This window comes from Ictalurus furcatus, chromosome 26, assembly GCF_023375685.1.
Source record: "Ictalurus furcatus strain D&B chromosome 26, Billie_1.0, whole genome shotgun sequence".
Classification (NCBI taxonomy): domain Eukaryota; kingdom Metazoa; phylum Chordata; class Actinopteri; order Siluriformes; family Ictaluridae; genus Ictalurus; species Ictalurus furcatus.
In genome coordinates this window covers 1,032,951-1,053,808 of record NC_071280.1, presented here as the reverse complement: position 1 = coordinate 1,053,808, position 20,858 = coordinate 1,032,951, and the positions used below count along the sequence as shown (strand labels likewise).

General features: G+C 42.1%; 2 protein-coding genes across 2 annotated transcripts in view; one reads left to right on the top strand and one right to left on the bottom strand.

Annotated features, from left to right (window-relative positions):
* slc5a10 (solute carrier family 5 member 10) overlaps positions 1 to 20,858 on the top strand; it is a 31,594-nt gene that overhangs the window by 2,154 nt on the left and 8,582 nt on the right. Inside the window, exons 7-9 of the mRNA XM_053615584.1 lie at positions 1,968 to 2,048; positions 7,757 to 7,962; positions 10,855 to 10,990. Coding sequence (XP_053471559.1) covers positions 1,968 to 2,048; positions 7,757 to 7,962; positions 10,855 to 10,990 — 423 coding nt within the window. The remainder of the gene's footprint in view (positions 1 to 1,967; positions 2,049 to 7,756; positions 7,963 to 10,854; positions 10,991 to 20,858) is intronic.
* LOC128602048 (protein FAM83G) lies at positions 7,896 to 20,686 on the bottom strand. The gene is made up of 5 exons (XM_053615576.1): positions 19,854 to 20,686; positions 16,062 to 16,229; positions 15,185 to 15,309; positions 12,482 to 13,733; positions 7,896 to 9,808 (listed from the first exon to the last, which is right to left on the bottom strand). The coding sequence occupies exons 1-5, from the start codon at positions 20,307 to 20,309 to the stop codon at positions 9,413 to 9,415; spliced, it is 2,397 nt and encodes a 798-aa protein (XP_053471551.1). The 5' UTR covers positions 20,310 to 20,686; the 3' UTR covers positions 7,896 to 9,412.

The window sequence follows — 20,858 nt, the reverse complement described above, 5'->3', positions numbered from 1 at the left end:
AACCTATGTTATTACTACCTACTTACTTTTACCTTTACTTACTCGTCTTACTTATTTACTTAATACTTACTTTTACGTTTATTTACTTACTCATGTCTTGCTTATTTAAATAAATTCTTACTTATTTACTTTTTACTTTACTTAAATAGACCGTTTTGCTTAATTTTAACTTGACTTTTCTTTATGAAAGTAATGTTTATAGGTAAGTAATTCTGTAAAAGTAAGTAAGTCAGTAAATAAAGTCTATAAGTAAGTCTGAAGGTAAGCAAGTAAAAGTCTAGAAGTAAGTTAAAAGTATGTAAGTAATTAAGTAAAGAAAGTCTATAGGTAAGTAAGACATAAATGAAGAAGATGTAAGTAGGTAAAAATAAAAGTAAGACTTAATTAAGTAGAGAAACCTCAAGTAAGAATTAAGTAAATAAATGTCTGTGGGTAAGTAAGTAAGAAGTAAATAAATAAATAAATAATACGTCAAGTCTATAGGTAAGTAATTATTTAAAAGTAGGTAAGAAGTAATACATAAGTAAAATAATATAAAAGTAATACCTATAGACATTACTTGCTTATTTACTTAATTCTTACTTAACCTTTCTTTAAAAAAAACAAAGTCTTACTTATGTTTATGTTTATCTACTTACTTACATCTTACTTATTCTAACTAGCTTACTTGCCTATAAACTTTTACTCGCTTGAATAACAAACTTCTTACTTAGTTACCTATAGAATTTTACTTTCTTAACTTAATTGTTACCTACTTAGAACTTTAACTTTTGACATTTACTTAATCACAAACTTTACTTCATTCAACTTCCCAACTTACTTATTTTACTTTAAATGACTTACTTTCAGGATCACTTTTACTTACTAACTTAGTTGCTTTGTACTGATTTACTCACTTGCATACTTTTACTTACTTAACTACTTACTTACCCAAATCTTACTTCTTACTTATTTACGTTTGTTCATTTTTACTTATTTTCATGTATTGACTTAGTACTTCTAAATTACTTCATTAATTTCTTTCTTACCTTCACTTCACTTACTGACATATTTAATTTGATCCTTATTGTTTTGACCATCAGCCAGTTAAGATACAGACATTGTTCGGTGCAAGGCTGTTCAGTTTGAAAAGAAAGAGATAATTGGTGTGATTTAGCATGTGCCAATTTGTGTTAGCATGCTAGGCAACTGACGAATCAGGAGTGACAGAAAATAATAATAAATCAAATCAATAAGAAACTTGTAGAAACAATCAGAGTATTAGTAAATTCTCAATATTGGGCATTTGTTTGTTTTCCCCTTTCTGATATATTATAAAGTGAGTGGCTGAAATGTCACATTGAGATATCTGAAATCGCTGTGGACTTTTCCAGAAATACTCCCAAAATTAGTGTTTATTTTTACCCACGAGATCTGTACTTTTGGATGTTAATTCCGAAAGACGTCGTCCACAACACGTGACTTAAACTTCCAATTATCCTTCCAATGGTCTTTCGATTTTTACATATAGTAGATTTGCTTTAGAACATTTATTAGTATCATTTCACTCCACAGTAGGTAGCTAGCTATGTTATTTAGCAATCCAGATTGTTAGCTAGCTAACTCGTGTGCCGATATACCGTATGACTCAAAGGAAATGAGTAACACACGCTCTCTCCCTTCTAATCCACGGTATCAATAAACACTTCCGAGTAAAAAGTCAACAAGGACGTGTTAACAATAGTAATGGAATGCAGGGCAAGTTAAAGGCGGTGAATGTGTACTCTTTCATTCAACTGTCACCGGATTAAACTCTGATCCGTTTGACATTCATATAATGTACAGAACGTCTGGAAACGCTCACGTGGCGTTCGAGTCGCTGCAAGAAAAACGGTACGCCACTTCGGGAGCGCAATCGTACAACCGTGAATGTGATCCGTAATATCTGTTTTAAGATAAACGTATCTTTAAAAAATGTCTCTTACTAGGTGGTTTAGCTGCTGTGATATACACCGACACACTCCAGACCTTCATCATGATCATCGGCGCAGTCATCCTCACCATAACAGGTCAGTCAGTTATATTCCTACAAAGCTATCATTCCATCGTAGTACTTTTACTTTTATAGAAATATGCAACTAAATAATAATAATAATAATAATAATAATAATAATAATAATAATAATAATAATAATAATAAAAAGAATGCATTTAAGCCCAGAAAATGATATTCTATATGGCAATTACTGTAAAAGATGTGCAAATTTGACATTTTAAAAGAAAGTTTGTTGAAAGTCAGGGTGTCTGAGACCGTGGAGACAAACGAACCGCCCAGGCCCAATTGAGCTTCAGTTTTTAAACGTTTCAAAGGAAATGACAGTGGAAATATTGCCATTTCCTGCTTCAAAAACATACATACAACTAAGCCGCTAGCTAGCGGAGTGAGATAGACTAGCGGAGTGAGATAGACTAGCGGGGTGAGATAGACTAGCGGAGTGAGATAGACTAGCGGGGTGAGATAGACTAGCGGGGTGAGATAGACTAGCGGGGTGAGATAGACTAGCGGGGTGAGATAGACTAGCGGAGTGAGATAGACTAGCGGAGTGAGATAGACTAGCTAGCTTGATCTTTTGATGTTATGTTTTACAGTGCGAACGTCCTATATTAATCTTCGATGTTCGTTTAATATATCTAAATGCGTAATGTGTAATGAGAATATTTGCTAGATAGCTAACTATGTAGCTGTAAACATGCATGGATGAATATGAGCTAGCTAGCTAGCTATTTACCCCAACTTAGCTAGCTAGTGTTGTTGATATAAATGGTGGTGTTCGCTTCAGCAGAGCTCGCTCGGCTAGTTAACGCGCTCCTCGGATATAGAACACTTTCAGATTAGTTGTACGTAGCGTAGTTTTCCACCAGATGGGGGTCTGTGATTGGTAGAATTTTCTACAGTTGATGAAGTTATTATATTTAGGGGTCCAAGCACCGAAGTCAAGTCAGACCGAACGTGTCCCGTGTGTGGAAATTTCAGGAAGAGAAAGCTCGACGTAAATAACGTTGATTAAAGAAATCCATACCGAGTGGGGTCTGTCGTAACATTTTCTGTAAGGAGACATTTATTTCGTTTTACGATTTTATGTAAGGAGTCTCCAGTAGCAGCGCTTTGTAACAGCACGAGGAAGTCTACAGGACTGGGGATCTTCTCACAGACGTGTCGGCGCCGACGGCGCTATCGATCGATTTACACCAGTATGATGTGGCGTTCTTTAATTAGTAATAAATTATAATAGTCGGGAAACTGCTTTGTATAACTTCAGGTTGGAACTCCACTTTATCACACCACCTCGTCTCCTTCAGTCTCAAGGCATACAAAAGCAAACAGAGAAGGAAAAACATCATGTGATGGCGTGATCACATGGTTATGTGTGTGTGTGTGTGTGTGTGTGTCTGAAAAAGGACGTACATTCCTGTTTGCACATTCATGCGGTGAAATCATGATATCGCAACGTTAACTTCCCTTAAATAGACATCTTTAAACCTGTAAGAGTCGTATAAAAAGACAAGTGTTTCAGCTCTGAACTATTTTGCTGCTTTAAGACATGTTTTTCTCCCGTGCTTTGATAAGTTCCTCGTGATTAGCTCCACCAGCATGCCCAGGAAATGTTCTTGATAATGAAACGAAGTGAAATGGGAGGAGAGACCCATGTCAGGAAAGCGCTTAAGATCTGCGCTATTAAGCTTTCACTTGCACCATTAAGCAAAACTGTTATTCTCATTTGTCTTGCTCAGTAACACGCTTCAGGAACCACGCTGCTTTTTTCTCGCTTTTCTTCCAGAAGACTTCAAAAGTGCAACGCAACACAGTACACGTCCGATTATTTTTGCCCTCGTTCTGATTTAAATATATAAATAAATAAAAATACAGGTCGACGGAGGTCAGCGGAAATCCTGACTCTGTTCTGAGCAATTTTGAATCCCTCTGGGGGTTTTGTGGCAACATTTCCTGTTAACTGTTCTAAATTCCAAACACGCCTTTGCCTGTCAGTTTTCTCTGCAGGGAATCGAAGGAAAGGTTTTCTTCAGCGAGATGTTTGATAGTTTGGTTGTTCGAGATATTCCAGATAATGTACAAGAAGCATTGCTGAATTTGTTCTTTTCTTGCTAGATTTGGTGACTTTAGCAACTTTATAAATAAATAAATGACCCTAGCGACAAATCTAGCAACCGTTGTTCCTGACGTCCAATCACCGATCACCATTGTTCCCAACGACCAATCGCCATTGTTCTCGACATCCAATCGCCGATCACCATTGTTCCCAATGTCCAATCACCGATCACCATTGTTCCCGACGACCAATCACCATTGTTCCCGATGTCCAATCACCGATCACCATTGTTCCCGACGACCAATCACCATTGTTCCAGATGTCCAATCACCGATCACCATTGTTCCCGACAACCAATCACCATTGTTCCCGATGTCCAATCACAGATCACCATTGTTCCTGACGACCAATCACCATTGTTCCCGATGACCAATCACCATTGTTCCCGATGTCCAATCACCGATCACCATTGTTCCCGACAACCAATCACCATTGTTCCCGATGTCCAATCACCAATCACCATTGTTCCCGATGTCCAATCACCGACCACCATTGTTCCCGACAACCAATCACCATTGTTCCCGATGACCAATCACCGTTGTTCCCGATGTCCAATCACTGATCACCATTGTTCCCGATGACCAATCACCATTGTTCCCGACGAACAATCACCCATCACCACTGTTTTTGTTTTTGTTTTTGTCTATTTTATATTAAAAAAAAAATCTCGTCTTCAAGTAATATGTTTTGAAATGCAAATGGGCATGACACATACTACGAACATGCAAATTACCTGACATCATCCGACAACTTTCTGAGTACGCCTTAGCTACTTTCTCAACATAAATATAATCCGTAAATCATAGCTGTTGAAATAAAAGCCGATTCGGTCGAATGTTTTTTTTCGTCTGAAGAACCCTGAATAAATCCAGTGCACTGCTGAAACGTCGTCGTTTTCATCATCGTATTATTTACGCATTTATCATAGTTTAGCAGGTATTTGAATATTTATTCAACCTGATATCATATCATATAATGATAAAACACCATCCTTAGCCTTGTTCTTGTGGTGTGGTTTTCGTGATTTATCTCGGGTGTTTTAAACGCTGTTGGATGACTGTCAGAGTATGTTTCCACATAAATCGCATCCTTGTTTGGGGCAAGTCAGGGCAGCTCTTCAAAAGCCTCAGATTGTGTGCACCGTCATGTCACCTTCGTCACGTTGCTGTGTTATTAATGTTTTCCAAGTAGGCCTGCGGGTTCTTAGGCTTCACCCTCGCATTTTTTGATTCTAATCATTTTGATATCTGCTTTTATTTCCCGTCATGGATTTTACTCATGGGTACAACATTCCTAAAAAATATCATCGAGGCCGTTATCGGAGATCGGGATTGCGTAGGACGATCACACAGTGATCAAAAGCTTCTCAATATGGAGGTGCAAAAGTATATATACCCTAACAAGCGATCGCTCTTTAAGTGTTTTACTCCTCTTATACCACAGCAACTTGACTCTGCTTACAATTTGCAATTATAATAATAAATGACAATGTACTTTTTTTATCCGTATATTGTTACAACATTAAATTGTTGCGGAATGTCTACGAAGTTACCAAGAAACTGCAAAGCGTAAAGGCCTCCGTCTTGAAGATGGCGAAAAACTATAACACATATATTATATATCTTTGTTAATACAATAAAATACGGGAATTTCTTTAACAAATAAAAGAAATCGTTACGTGTTGGTAAACGAATAAAACACCTCAGGAAGTGCTGTTGACGAAACTGGAAAACGGTGCTATTTGGCAATCCCGCCACTCCAGCCGTTGATTTCACTATGACGGCACACCCCGTGAAGAGTTATTCCTTACTTATTATATGACTTTTTGATGAAGACTGATAGTGTGTATGCAAACACATTCAGTGTTCTACAATCAGTTGTTCAAACACTCATTAATCCCGTCAAAGCTTGTCATCTGATCCTACCGGCAACATAACAAAAACGAGGGACTGTTTCAGAGAGAAAAAAAATAATTATAGAGGAGAAATGATAATGTTGCCTTTTCATGCCGTACACCCCCTCTCGCACTGCGCCAAGTAAACGTCCGTCATCCCATCCTTCACGCACAACAGCACACTCCCAGTGAACCTCTCGCTTCCCAGACTGCATTATGTGAAGCACTTATACAGTCTGCAGTTTATAAAAGCTGTGGTTTTGTTGCTGTTTGCAATACAAATTTATGTCATGAATCCTCTGATACGTCAGGACAATGAATCTTAGACGTTTTTTTTCATGAAATGGTGCCCAACCCTGTCTGCTCCCAGAGCTCTATTACACATCCCCAAAAAAACATGTCTAATACTAGTGATTATGATATTTAGTAAGATTTGAGAAGTTGAGTCAGGTGTGACAGCTCCAGCTTGGGACATCCTGTCTGCTTAGGAGCTTAGCGCAGACATCTTACAGTACCTTGCAGAAATATTCACCCCCTCCTTGAACTTTCCCTTAAGGCCTTTTGTACAAAGCACAACCTGGAACTGAAACGGGCTTTCATTTAGCATTTGATTGACACATGTCTAACGTTTGACAGTGCAATAGTTTTAACTAATGAAACAAAAAAAGCAGACATTGGTCGGTTGCAAAAAGTATCACCTCCCCTTGGGTGTATAGGTATACTTGGTAGAACCACCCGTAGCTGTGATTACTGCTCTTCTGGGCTATCTCTTTCAGCTTAGTACACCTGGATCTTGGCAAAATTGTTCACGCTCCAGTCTCAAGTCTCCTGCAGGCTGGAATATCTTTTCTTCTAGGCTTTCCCTGTATTTGGCTCCAACCGCAACCAGTCCTCAAGTCCCTGCTGATGAAAAGCATCCCCGCAGCATACCTCTACCACCACCATGCTTCACAGCAGGGGACGATGTTTTGAGGGTGATTGTTGAGTTTCCACCAAACTTGGAGCCTTGCATCAAGGCCAAAAAGTTCATGACCAAAGAACCTTGTCCACATGTCCACATGTTTGCAGGATTTGCTCTCAAGCTATTTCAGAGTTACCCTTGGCCTCTTTGCTGCTTCTCTTTACCCGGTGACTGACTTTTAGTGAACGGCTTGCGCTGTATTCTTTCCATTTCCGTTCTTTCTAAAGTTTGGGATATATATATATTTTTTAATAACCAATCCACGATTGATACTCTTTCCAGAACTTTGTATGGAACATGGTTTGATAGCACTTTGGTTTGTTTACATATGTTCTCTAAAAAACACTGGGTTCTTCACATTGAGATCAGGCGTCATTTTATTTGCACAAAGGTCAACTGCACAAGTTTGATTAGTGTATGACTTCTGATGGGAACTGGGTGCACCGGAAATAATTAAAGGGTTTCACATCGGGAGTGAAAACATACGCAATCGCAACTTTTACCATTTTCATTTACGGCATTTGGCAGACCCCCTTATCCAGAGCGACTTACATTTATCTCATTTATACACCTGAGCAATTCAGGGTTAAGGGCCTTGCTCAAGGGCCCAACAGTGGTAGCTTGCCAGTGCTGGGGCTTGAACTCCTGACCTTCTGATCAGTAACCCAGAACCCTGAACCACTGAGCCACCACTGCTTCCATTTGTTTTATAATCATGCGCAGCACTCTATCCTCTTTTTTATGTTTTTATAGCATTCAACAAGATTGGTGGTTACGGCAATCTGGAGAGTGTGTACCTCCAGGCCGTGCCATCGAAGATAATCCCGAACACGACATGCCACCTGCCACGGCCGGACGCCATGCACCTCTTCCGAGATCCAGTGCATGGAGACCTGCCCTGGCCGGGAATGACACTCGGATTAACCATCCTCGCCACCTGGTACTGGTGTACTGATCAGGTAAATACACACACACACACACACACACACACACACACACATCACGATATTGCCTTGACCTTTTACTATGCTCGCTAGCATCTCAGCTTCCATAATAGCATCAGGTGGCTAGCTAGCAACTTGCACAGGTAATGTTACAGGTAGCCATTACTAACATAATGTAACACACAAAAAAATTAAGCATATGTAGAGCTAGTTTCTCTTCAGCAATCAAAAACAATTAGCACATTAGCGTCTTGGCTTACAAAACAGCACCGCTTTGTAAACAGGATTAGCCGAGTGAGCTTGATAGTTTGCTGACTAATGCTAGCTAGCAAGTTGTATCATTTCACTTTCAAGTGACCTCAGGCAGCTAGATTTAACCATGGAAAAGAGAACCGTCTAGATCTGAGGCAAGATAAAAACTGCAGTCAAAATAAAGACAGCTATCCTTTAAACTTAAAAAAAAACAACAGCTAAAACTTTCCACCTCACTCCAAATCCAAGACAAAACAAAGAAACAAACATGTCTGCCTCTGAAAAAAAAACAAACCCTACTTTAATTGTCTGATCTCAAGAAACATCAAGATATCAAGTTACATATTGCTTAACACAGAGTACGAGGACGAGCAAAAGAGTATCGCCGAATCCCCAATATGTCCCTTTAGCAAATTCACATTCAGTAACAAATACCAGGAAACCAACGTTTTAAGAAAATGTTTCTTTTATTCTTCTACATCATTATTAAACTTAAATACATTACCTCAGCTGGTAAAGGTCTCTTCCTTTGAGATGAACATGTATCATTAATGAATATCAACACCTTATTTATCAAATCTGATCCCCTCCGAAAGAGAAAATCTGGTCCAGTACAGTTATGTTGAAATGGTATTGCGCAATGATGATGGATGAAGTAAGATTCCGAGCAAAAAAAAAAAAAAAACCTTAGTTTGTAAAATACATTTCATCTTGTTCACCCACCACAATCCCAAATCCATCACCATTTCAATTCACAGCTATCCCCATAACATGGCGTGCGAGACAGAAATTGTCCAGTACTGTATGCGCTAAATTAGTAATAGTAACGTGCCCCTGCTACGATTTTTGGCTGTAAATCCGCATTCATGTCGAGCCCTCGCTCACCCCGTGCGTCTCTCTCCAAACGTCTTGTAGACCGACATTAGAGAACACGTTCCAGAAGAAAAATGGCACTAGCCAAATTGTTTTCGCGAGTGCACGATAAGAACGGCCCCAGTTGAAGAGTTCCTTTCATCTGCGTCCATCATTTTGAAAAGCAAGATTCCTGAAATCTGGAGATAATGGGGAAAATCCACTGTGATTGGTCCTGAAGTACCTCAGGGGCGTAACAACAAATTTTTCATTCAAGTGAGCAAACAATTCGATTTTGTTGTCATCACATGCTAACGCAAATTAGCACACATTGTTTCTGCTTAGCCCCAAGCATTTCCGGTTAACACTCCTTGTGCCCGTGTGCGGCCTTTTTGTCACCCGTAACTCCTGGTACCTTGCCCCTAAGGTTTCGGAGGCTGGAGAGTTTAGAAATATTAATTCCTAACGGCGTCTGCGTGTCGTTCCTCTTTGGCGAAGGGGAGTGTGTGTGAGAGAGGCGTTGAGTTGGCGACTGGCTGGTTTTGAGTCCTCCGGGCGGGGTCCTTCGGCAGGGCGAGCGGCTGAGACGGCCAGCATCGGGCTGCGTCGTGGCCAGTTTGCCCTGCCAGTATCGGTGCCCTCCGATCACGCGGGCGCTACTTTTTGGAGGGCGGTGGTACACTCCTGGTTTGGCAATCACGACTTTCGCTCTGTTGTAGGCTTCTCGCATGGAAGAGATTTCGATCGGCTGATATACCTGCGAGGGAAGAAGGAAGGCGGTGTAAATTATTACACAGTTTTTGCTGAGAGCTGCGAGGAACATTTCGCATTCGCAAAACCGCCACTACGTTAAAATGGCAACTTTGCTAGCAAGAAAATCCTCGCAGGCGGAAAGAAGAATTGAGTATACCATAAAATCCCTAGTGTATGTTGGTGGATACACACCAAGCAATGGTAAAATAAATGAATAAATAAATAAAATTCTAAAAATGCTAAGGCTAATTCATAAATATTGGCACCTCTTCACCAATCGATGCAGCCAAAACTTCATACATAAACCCACATGCTAGTATATTTCACATAACATCCAAGTTTAATAAATAATGTTACATTTTATCATCATTCTTTTTCACATGCAGATTAAGTTCTACTTATATTATATTACTAATATTTGCTGCTAGATTTTCTTTAATTCTTGTTCTTTTTTTAATTCATTTCAGTTTTAACTGAACTAAAATGATGCATTTGTCTACTGTTGAATTTTGATACATATCTTAAGTTTATTTCATTTTATTTTATTTTTTTTTACTTTGTAGCTAATTAGCCAAGTTATCTAGCTGAGAATGCTGTTATCAAAGGCTTGAGTGTCAGCTGGATAAGTTTCCGAAATTAACTAGCTGCAGAGTCGTCTTTTTTTTGTTGTTTGTTTTAAGATCTAATGTTAAATTCTGACCAGCGATATCGAGTGATTTCGCTCAAATATTTCATGCGCCAAATATCGTTCCGTATCATTCAGCTAGTATTAGCCAACTAGCCGAGTTAGCTTGCTCTATTTAAGCGACTGAAGCTTCACAAATACCACAACATTCCGCCATTTTACAGAAAACTTCACTATGACAAAATTCCCAGTTAACTACAGTTCCATGTGTTTACATATGATTTGAATTTTTTTTGGCTAAATGTTGCAATTTGCTTGGTTAAATCAGTGCAAAGTTTCAAACTTTATGTGCAACGTGCATGATGGACGCTAATAAAACTGTGCGACGGGAATAATTCTGATGAATATTGCGTGCGACGCTTTAGGTGATCGTGCAGAGGTCTCTTTCGGCAAAAAACCTGAGCCACGCTAAAGGGGCGTCGATCTTCGCCAGCTACCTGAAAATGCTCCCAATGTTCTTCATCATCCTTCCTGGCATGATCAGCAGGGCGCTTTACCCAGGTATTACACATTTACATATTCTCTCCATAATCTCCATTGCTAATTATTACGCCAGGGTAATTTACATACTTCGGAAAATATACAGTAATAATGACCTACATGCCATATTTCAACAAACACAAAGCTGTCAACTTTCTCGTAATGAAACGTTGATGAGTTATACTACTACTACAAAGTAACAAAGTAACATTAAAAACATTGCCAGTATAATATATGTTTTTTCTGTTTATTTTATTACTATTCCTGTCTCCAAATCCTAAGTAATTGGTACAAAAAAAACCACACAAAAAACCTGTACTTAGATTACTTAGCATCGTAAATCATGTCATCGTCTCGAAACCGATTACTCTGACCCGACGTGCCCGAACGAGCCTTTTGGAACGCTGTTCTGGAACATGTCCAAACAAAATTTTCGTCACTTTCACAGAATGTAGGTGTTACGGTTTGGTGACACGTAAACAGACAGAGCCTTTTTTGTACATATTTGGATTCGACACTTAATAGCTTTTGGTTATCTTGTGTAACGTGCTTGCTAATACTTGACTCGCTCGGTACTAGCACCAAAGTTTTCCTTCACTGCCTTCCTGGAGCTTCAGATTTAAAAATGCTGATGCTTCCCTTAGAAAGCCCAATCCGGATAATTCCCGTCTCCCTGGAGACACTTATCAAACCCTGGCTCTTGTCTGAAAGGGTTTTTAGCTTAATGGTTTTCTTAAAGTGCCCAGAAAGTCACGATTTCTGCAAGAAGTTTAAACGGTTTTTCGGTCGGTTTCATGATGTCCTGATTGTTTTACAGGGGGCTGGGACTAATGTGTACCACAGAGCGTTTGATTGGACGAGTGACATGCTTTTCTGTTCTAAACATTTATATAGCGCTTTTCTAGAATAAATAATCTTTACAAACAGATCGGAAGCAGATCGTTGTATCCATGTACCAAATCTTCAACCTTTTCAGTCTTCATTTATTTTGGTAGATATTAGATAAAAGTCTAATTAAACCCGAATTTCCCACGACTTTGGCTAGACCTTAGCAAACCTACATCATGATTCGTGCCATGTGCCGTAGAAATGTGCGATATTTTCGTTGTACGATATCGCCGTCCCTAATTTAGACACGGATTCCCTTCTGAAAGCCGCAGAAGATATTTCACGATTCAGCAATTAAGCACTGATTCCGGGCAAAGACTACTTTTGTATACATTACAGCTTGATTTTTCTACTCCTTGGTTATTCTTTTCACTAATTCTCAGCAGAAGTTTCCAATGTGTCCGTTTTGAACGGTTTTAAAGTTCTGACAGCGTGTTTAGGCCTGCTGGAATGTTCTCTGACACACCCTGGTACATTTCCTAGCAAACACACACATGTATTACCCACATATACTCGGGACACACCTCAGTTTATAGAGGCTGACTAGAAAAAGATAACACGTGTCATGTGATAAAAATCACTTTCCACTTTTACACACACACACACACACGCACTTTCCACTACCTTTCCTGTGTATCTGCTGTGCACGTTCAGCAAGTTCCTGTCCGCGGGGTCCATATCGGCACTTTTATCCGGCCTCAGGTCCAGCATGGATTGCGAGAATCGTGCCATTATATTCACAGAGCCATGCTCTTTGAGCCGTCCTGAGCCGATCGGTCCGCCGTTAGCGAGCCTGCTGTGGTCTGGGTCGGTACACTCGTAGTACTCATCTGATGCTGTCGAGTCCTCGTCTTGTGTCGAACGGGCCAATTCAGGACTCTTGTTACTGTCCGTGTCGTCTTTATTTTTGCGATCCGAGTCCTGATTGGCAGACGCCGAATCAGGCGGCTCGGGTGCGTCTCCGTACTCCTCCGAGCTGACAGTCTCATGAGGTTTCGTTTCGCTTCTCCTGATCACGCTGACTTGCAGGTTATCGGGCCCGTCGCCTGCAGTCATCACCAGCTGTAGGGTGCGCGGCTTTGGCACAGGAGGTCCAGGAGGACGTCCGTGTGTCTGTGCTGTGTCCTGAAGAGGCCGGGTCGGTTCAGGAGGCGAAACGGAGTTGCCAGGGTTCACAGTGTCTGGGGGCGCAGTTGGCAACTTGGTCTCTGATGGAACCTTGGCGTCGGGTTTATCCGTCGGTTCCGCGTTGGTGTCTGCTGGGTTTGTCTTGGAGGTGTTTGCAGCTCTGACACGTGGGCTGGCTTTTTCAGGCAGTGGCTCTTCTGGTGGAGCGGTAAAAGGGTCCTTGAAACGAATGGCCTGTGATGTTTCAAACCACTGCGAGCGCATCAAGTGCGGCTGCAGCGGCTTGCTCGTGTCCCGAATGTTGATAAAGCCGATGACATCACTAGGTGGGTCTGGTTCCGGCCATGTGGGCAGGTATTGCATGAGATCTGCCTTTGGTAATCCTATGAGCCCCGGGTGTTTGGGCACTTCAATTACCTCACGTTGGCGCTTAACCGGCCGAGGTAAGGGATTATGCGAGCTATCCTTGGGACTCGGGGCTTTGTCTGACGAAGTCCGGCTTGCTGTCTCCACCAAGGCGTATTTGGGGTTGATGAGTTTCCTGGCAACAGCCGCTGAAGGGACGGCGGCGGGTACAGGCACAGGGACCGGATCGGGCTCGGGCAGGTCAGCCAGACTGATTTTGGAGAGGTTGACCCAACGGGACGTCAAGTAGAGTTCGCGGAACTGCTTGTCGAAGGTCTCAACTGCCTGTCCGGTGAGGACGGTGATGAGGTTGCGGTCCAAGCGGGAAGCCATCCACGTAAAACTGAAACGCATTTGTCAGACTTTTTAAGTTGAGGCTTAAAAACGCTAGACACCGCATGCTACAAAGAACACGGTGCATTCACTACCACGTGTTTGGACCACGTGTGCTGATTATATATTTTCCAATAACGCCACGCTCCGGAGTGTTTTATTCAGTCTTATGCCACGGCCGTTTTACCAACGATTACAACCTCGTGTATGAAAGAACGACGCGTTATACTTTCTTTTTTTATCCGTTTATAGTGAAACTTTATGAAACATCCACGAAACGTCACTAGCAGCTATAATACCACTTTTCTGCTTCTGGATCTTTTTTATTTAATGCAATATTTATTAGTCATACAGTAAGCCAGTATAAGCAGAGCTTGTGCAATGCCAAACATGTTTTTTTTTGGTGGGGGGGGGGGGGGGATTATTAACAACACTAATAGCAGGGATTTTGTCCACACAGGTAAAGCCCTAAGTGCATTGATTTACGAAAAACCACAAGACGACTTACTGACATATGTCATTTCACAGAGAACTGCCTTGGGTCAATTAACAGCTCCTTTTACGGCACATAAAAGACACCGTAATCTTTGAGGCGTGGGACTGCACACTTCATAAACTTTTACTGACGAGAACGATTCGAGCTGCGCTAGATACTCTGGTATGAAACTGCTCTGCCCAACCTCACTTGAACCATGTCGTAAGTTCAAACTAATCCTATCTGAATAGTGCGTGAGAAGGGAGTTCACTCCGGTGCTTTTGGTGGACTTATCGAGTCTTAGAAGAAGGAATATGATAATGTTCTTTATACCGCAGCGGTTCTGATTGGTCAGATCTCGTTTTCTACAGCAACGGCTTTGACAGTAGTTCCACAACATTAAATGTAACCATAAAAGGACAAAAATGAACGGTGTCTTTTTTTTAATAAAGAATTGACAAGATGCTGTGGTATAAGAAGAATTAAACACTCCAAAGCAGGTTATTCCTTACTTAAAGTACCGATTTTCCCCAGATAATCACAAAAAGAATGCTACGTAATCGTTACATCTCAGACTTCAGAACTAAACCCAATTAACGTTGGTCCCTTAATTGCGGTATGTATATAAAACGAAGCCGGTTCTAAGGTATAATGGGTATAATACGTGCAGTAAATATGCACCTGTAGGATATTTACTGCATAACAGCCACGGGCACTTTCCTGCTCAAGCAAAGAAAAGCGGGCATGGCTGGACGATTGCCTGCGGGCTTCTTCCTATAGATACCAACCCACATACTTGAGGCCTATAGCCAAGTTTTATGAGACATGAAAGCATAAAATTATGCCCTGAGCCACAAATCTACAAATGGTACACCAGATTTGTGCACACACACATATACACACATATATATACACATTTATATATATATATATATATATATATATATATATATATATATATATATATATATACATAATCAACCCACCTGTACGATCCAGACACGGCGCGATCTCCGTCCACGAACATGAACTTCTGGTTCAGTAAGCCTTGCACTTTTTTAGCTGAGCGCGTGTGGAACTCTGAGCCTCCGTTGCAGCGGACCCGCAGATACTGCGCGTGACAGGAGACAAAAACAAAATCCGCGCTTATTGAACTTGCGGCTTTTTCCTCGCTACATACTGTGAAGCATGGTGGTGGCAGCATGGTGCTGCGGGGCTGCTTTTTATCAACTTGAGCGCGAGAGAAGAGCCAAATACGGCGCAACTTTGAACCACTTTTTTCTACTCTATATTTTACGTGGTGGTGGTGATAGCACCGTGTTACGTGGATACTTTTCATTATCAAACAGGGGATTAGTCAGAGAAACAACCAAGAGGCCACCAAGGGTAACTCTGAACATGATGCTACCACCACCAGTTCAAGGGCTGAATACCTATACCGGAATACCTTTACTTTAGATCCCATGAGAATTATGCGTTAAGCTCCACTGACAGACACACAAATTATTTTTTTTTCTACTTCCGCCTGTGGAAAACTCGCTCATGTCGTGATGACTGAGCGAGTTTTCCACAGGCGGAAGTAGAAAAAAAAATAATTTGTGTGTCTGTCAGTGAACGTTAAAACTGTAACTGACATTAATGACATTTAAGCTCTTGCGCTTGTTAATATTTCAGACGCCTTTGTTTTACTGCCGTTACTCTCACGGTGCAAGAACGACCGGCATGTTGAGAATGTTTTGTGCACACACCTAAAAATACAACACACACACACACACACAGCACCATTTACACAGTGAAGGAGGCTTCATGTGATCCACCAGTGTGTGGCTGTCAGGGTGTGGACGTGAAAGTGTGTGTGTGTACCTTCAGGTGTCCGCTGTGCATGCCCGCTCGATCACACATTTGCAGGAAGTCCTGAACGAACGCTTGCTCGATGATGATGTACACCGCCACTTTTCTCCTAAAGCCGGCATCCAGGAGGTCCTTGAAAATGTCCACGTCGGTGAAAACGTCCATGACTATGCCGATCAGCTGGGGGAAAAACACCACACAAGCGTGTTATGGAAACCCGAAAGCCTAAAACACGAGTCTTCGATCTTATTTACGCAAAGGGCCTTCATTCCAATCAGTAAAGACGCCACGCCTGATTCCACTTATTTGATCGGTCTCGTCTTTGTCTCGTATCGACTAGCGAGTGCGCTTTGTATTCGGCTGGAATGAAAGCTTGCATTCAGGGATAAGACTGAAGACGTTCTGGCATATAAAAAGAAGCATTTCCACCATTTCAGGAGCGTAAGGATGATAATAATGGGATAATAAAGGAGAAACAATATTGCTATACTAGCTGGGGAGTCGGGAACTGCTTGGTGGCAGCGGCGATCGAAAAAACTTTTTCTTTTTATGCTAGGGGATTTCACAGTAACATGCAGTAAATATTAAAAAAAAAAAAGCATAACAGTACATTTTCAGTATAGTCCACAGCTCTGACGTGACCGCGTGGCAGAAAAGTGCAGTTTTTGATTCTTTTTGGCCGAAAAACGTCAGCCGTACAGGAAATATAGAGAGATGGGGAAGAGGCGGGGCTTATATATAATAAGCTGCTAATGAACACGTTCAGTTGATTGATATTACTTACAAGTGGCAGGCTATTGAAATGTTTCGAAACCTGCACCGCGGTAAAAACGGATCGATTTCTGTCGTTTTGCCTGTAGGCATGGGCGAGACGGGCACGGTGGCTCCAGTGCCAGGGAGTGGGGCCTCGCTGTAGCCTGCAGCTTGGGGGCGAGGTTGTGCCTGATGGGCGGAGCAACATGTGCGTGACTGCTTGGACACGCGCGGTAACGAGCGACGTGTCCAATTACCGATGAGTAAGAACTCGTATTAATAAATAACACACAGTACATAGCTAGGTTTAGACATTAATAAACAAACCCATTTTATTGCTCTTCAACAACAACAAATAATAATAATAATAATAATACATTATTTGGCAATTGCGCAACGTGTTAAGTTATGAGGTGGTACCGAGGCGGTCGATTGTTTCCCTAGAACACGGTGTGCTTGTGTGCTTTATCGCTCACATGCTGTCGCTTTGTCAACTTGAAACTTTTGTTCGGTCGAACAATGCGATGGGAAAAAAATAAATAAAAATAAAACGTTGTGTACGTTTCACCTTGAATTCTGTCTCATGTGGCTGTCTGAAAGTTTTTTAAAACGACCTCGTTTTTAACGTATTACCCTGTATAATCGCTAATGATTATCTCAAAGCAGTTAAATCCCGTCCCTTGTACATAAATAATCACGTTTAATAATAATAATAATAATAATAATAATAATAATCTAACGTCATTATTAAAGCAATTATCTGTTCTTTTCTTCCCATGTTTGGCATTACTCGCTGTAACATAATGACAGACAACTAGCTTGTAACACACACACTTACTTTCACACACACACACACACACACATTTTTCTTTTTATCTTTATGAGGACCGAGCATTGACGTTATTATTATTTTATAAAAAAAAACAACTTATAAGGACTCCACAAGGTCAGGACTAGGAGATATTCCTGTCCTTATGGGGACCAAGATGTAAAAACATGCCCACACACACACACACACACGCACGCACGCACACACACGCATGCATTTTTTACTCAAAGAGCTCTCTGTGCTTGAACAGCACACTGACAATGAGGGTCCGAATGCTTTCATGAGGCAGTAAATAGGCACTGTGTGTATGTGTGTGTGTGTGTGTGTGTGTGTGGGCGCACGCTGAGACCGCCTTAATACAGAAGCATGGATGGCTTGTTTTAACACGCCGTCTCGTACTGAGTCAGGACTTTTTGCAGATGTGTCGGTGATGACGGGTCAAAGCAGCTGTATCATACGCGGCACACAAAGACGTCTGATTCATTCTGACTAAAGTCTGGCTTTAGCTTCCTCCAGGTTTTCTCTCTCGTTCTGTCTGATCGCCCCTTCCGCAGAAACGCGAGGGCGGGGTCGTTACAAATCCGACGTTCTCACGCATACTCTCGCCGCTGTTCCCGAGAGGGTCTTCAAAACAGCCGAGCTTCCGCCCGAATGTTCACACCGACGCCGGCATTCAAACCTGTTTTATTATCCTCCTGTGCCTTTGGGAGTGGAAATATTCAAAAGGGAAATCCCAGACGCCAGCGTCTCAGGGCTAGGCCCTAGACCGCATGACTATCGTACAGAACCAAATAGCACAGCAGAAGCAGTCCGCTACCAGCGCATACCCCAAAGAGTACTCTCTGGATACTGCGTCGTAGCTACGGTACTAACGGTGATGGCATGCGTGATGGTATGTCTTTTTGGACGTCGCCCAAATTCTTTGCATGGAAGAATGCACTGAACCCCTCCAGATGTGCTCCAGTGGACGAATCATATGGATTCTGAATAGAACAATTCAGAAGGTGGCGTTTAGTGTTCTAATCGCAGGTTTATATCACTTCTCGTTGTGATACGCTGGGTGGACGTGCGATACGACAAAAATATCATATCGTACAGTGAAGGCAATTTTTCAGCGGCGTTTCTACGATACGCAGACATCAATCAAGCCTAGCTAGCGTCTTTATTGCCTCGCAGTGTGTTTTAACTGCAAGGTGACCGCGGTGACTTTTTCTACGAGTAGAAACTAGAAAAGTTTCTAACGCCACTAGAAACTGGCGTCAAGGTTTTAACTCGCTAAGGTTGTCGGATGGTCAAATCAAATCGTCCTTCTGTCGCTTAACATGTCTGACGGCGGAATTGTATTCACCAGACACGTTTCCATATCAGACCCTGAAATGATTTCCTGGAGATACCGGTGCGTTGCGAATTTGTTTGTTTGTCTAATGGCTGCAATAAATCAATATAACGCTGGGCTTTTAGCTGAACGGGATTGGTATTTGAATAATTGCGCTACAGTCACAAAAATAAAATAATTAAAAAAATCTGTTTTGTTTGCGTCTCGTGGTGTTAATACGATACGAAACTATACGACGTGGATCTGTTTGTGCTGTGTAGGTGGAATGTTCTGGAATTAAATTCTCGACACAAAATGGCTGCCAGACGTATCCTTCAGAAACGAATGCTACATGTGGCTACATTGGTGCAATACCAGTATAAACACTAGGGGCAGTATAACGCGATGTGTTCTGTCTGAACTGACTACACAAACTCTGCGTTTTGTCTCAACTCTGTATATGACTCCAGACGTTCTCGGCGCACCGCGTTACCTCACAGCGCCTCAGACGTTCTTCCTCTAAGGACGACGCGATGAATACCGACAGCGTACGATCTTTTACAGAAATGCCCTTCTCGAAAACATCATCTTTCCATAACGATTCGCTCCGGAAACACACGCCAGGACACGCCGGCGCTTTTCGATAGCCTAAGCGCGGAATGATAAAAACGTATACGAGCAGGGTATACGCTCCTAAGTGCAGGGGACTGAAACACAACACCTACTGTACATGTTTGGTCACGTGACCTACTCATGCCTAGCCACGCCCCCTACAGCAAGCTCAATACGATAGTTTTACTATATACCGTGATATTTTTTATCATGAACATTGTAAACACATCTAGAATTGACTTTTTATAGCTATATTTTGTATGCAGTCATATAAGTATGATTTTGCGTGAGGTACCTTCTGCGCCTGCGCGATGGTCTTCCTCACCACCTCCTTGATGTGCGTCTGGCCGTCCGCGGGTGGCTGCGTGTACACGTTGACCCGCGTGACTCCGCGGTACGACGTACAATCCGGCCAGCCCAGGTCTAAATCCGGTATGGACACGTCGGAGCGGTCAGGCCAGTACTGCAGCGACAGCGCGCGCTCTTCGCTGTCCGCCATGTCCGGTACGGGATGCTCGGCGCCGGGCCGGTAGTCCTTCACGGAGCGGCACAGGCGCTCGAGCTCGGACTCGGACAGGAAGGGCCGCAGCTCGCCCTCTTTCACGTACGAGTCGAAGGCCTCGCGGCCGCCGGAGATGAGCACCTCGAGCGCGAGCCGCTGGTCCTCGCTGTAGAAGAACTCCGGTTTGGACTCGCTCACGCGCCAGTTCACGTGATTGTCGTCGAGACATTGGATTTGGGACAGAGCCATTTCTGATAAGACAATAAATAATAATAATAATAATAATAATAATAATAATAATAAATAACTGAAAACGTGTCAAAGTTACTCAGACTCTACGGTGACACGGATGCTCGCGCTTCCAGGCGTAAATGCCTTCCTAAGTTGTAAAGATAACTTCATTATTATTATTATTATTATTATTATTATTATTATTATTATTAATTTCAGACACAGAAAGCTTGGTTCCGCGCGCCGGTTCCGGGAAGATTCATGGTGTCTCGTGCTCGTTAGATGAAGTGAACTCGAGTCGGTAGATCAGCTTTCAGTCACCCGACAGGTAAAGGAGGACAAAAGCGCCTCGAGCGTCCCCGGAGACCGAACCTCCTACCGGTCCACAGCACACACCTCTCTCTCTCTCTCTCTCTCTCTCTCTCACGTGACCGGCTCCGTCCGACTCCACGTCCGTACCCGGTATACCGCCTCTGCACGAGCGCGAAGAAAAACACCACCAACTTTTTCAAACAAACAAAAGCAACTATCAGAGGAATTCGGTGTAAGAAAAAGTTTTCCGCTCCA

Bases quoted from the DNA above. Each gene is read 5' to 3' on its own strand.
- LOC128602048 (XM_053615576.1), bottom strand. From the start codon at position 20,309: ATGGCTCTGTCCCAAATCCAATGTCTCGACGACAATCACGTGAACTGG. The intron at 13,734-15,184 runs GTGGGTTGATTA...AATGCGTTTCAG, and splicing joins GCCGTGTCTGGATCGTACAG to TTTTACGTGGATGGCTTCCC. The intron at 9,809-12,481 runs GTAGTGGAAAGT...CTTCCCTCGCAG, and splicing joins ACAGCAGATACACAGGAAAG to GTATATCAGCCGATCGAAAT.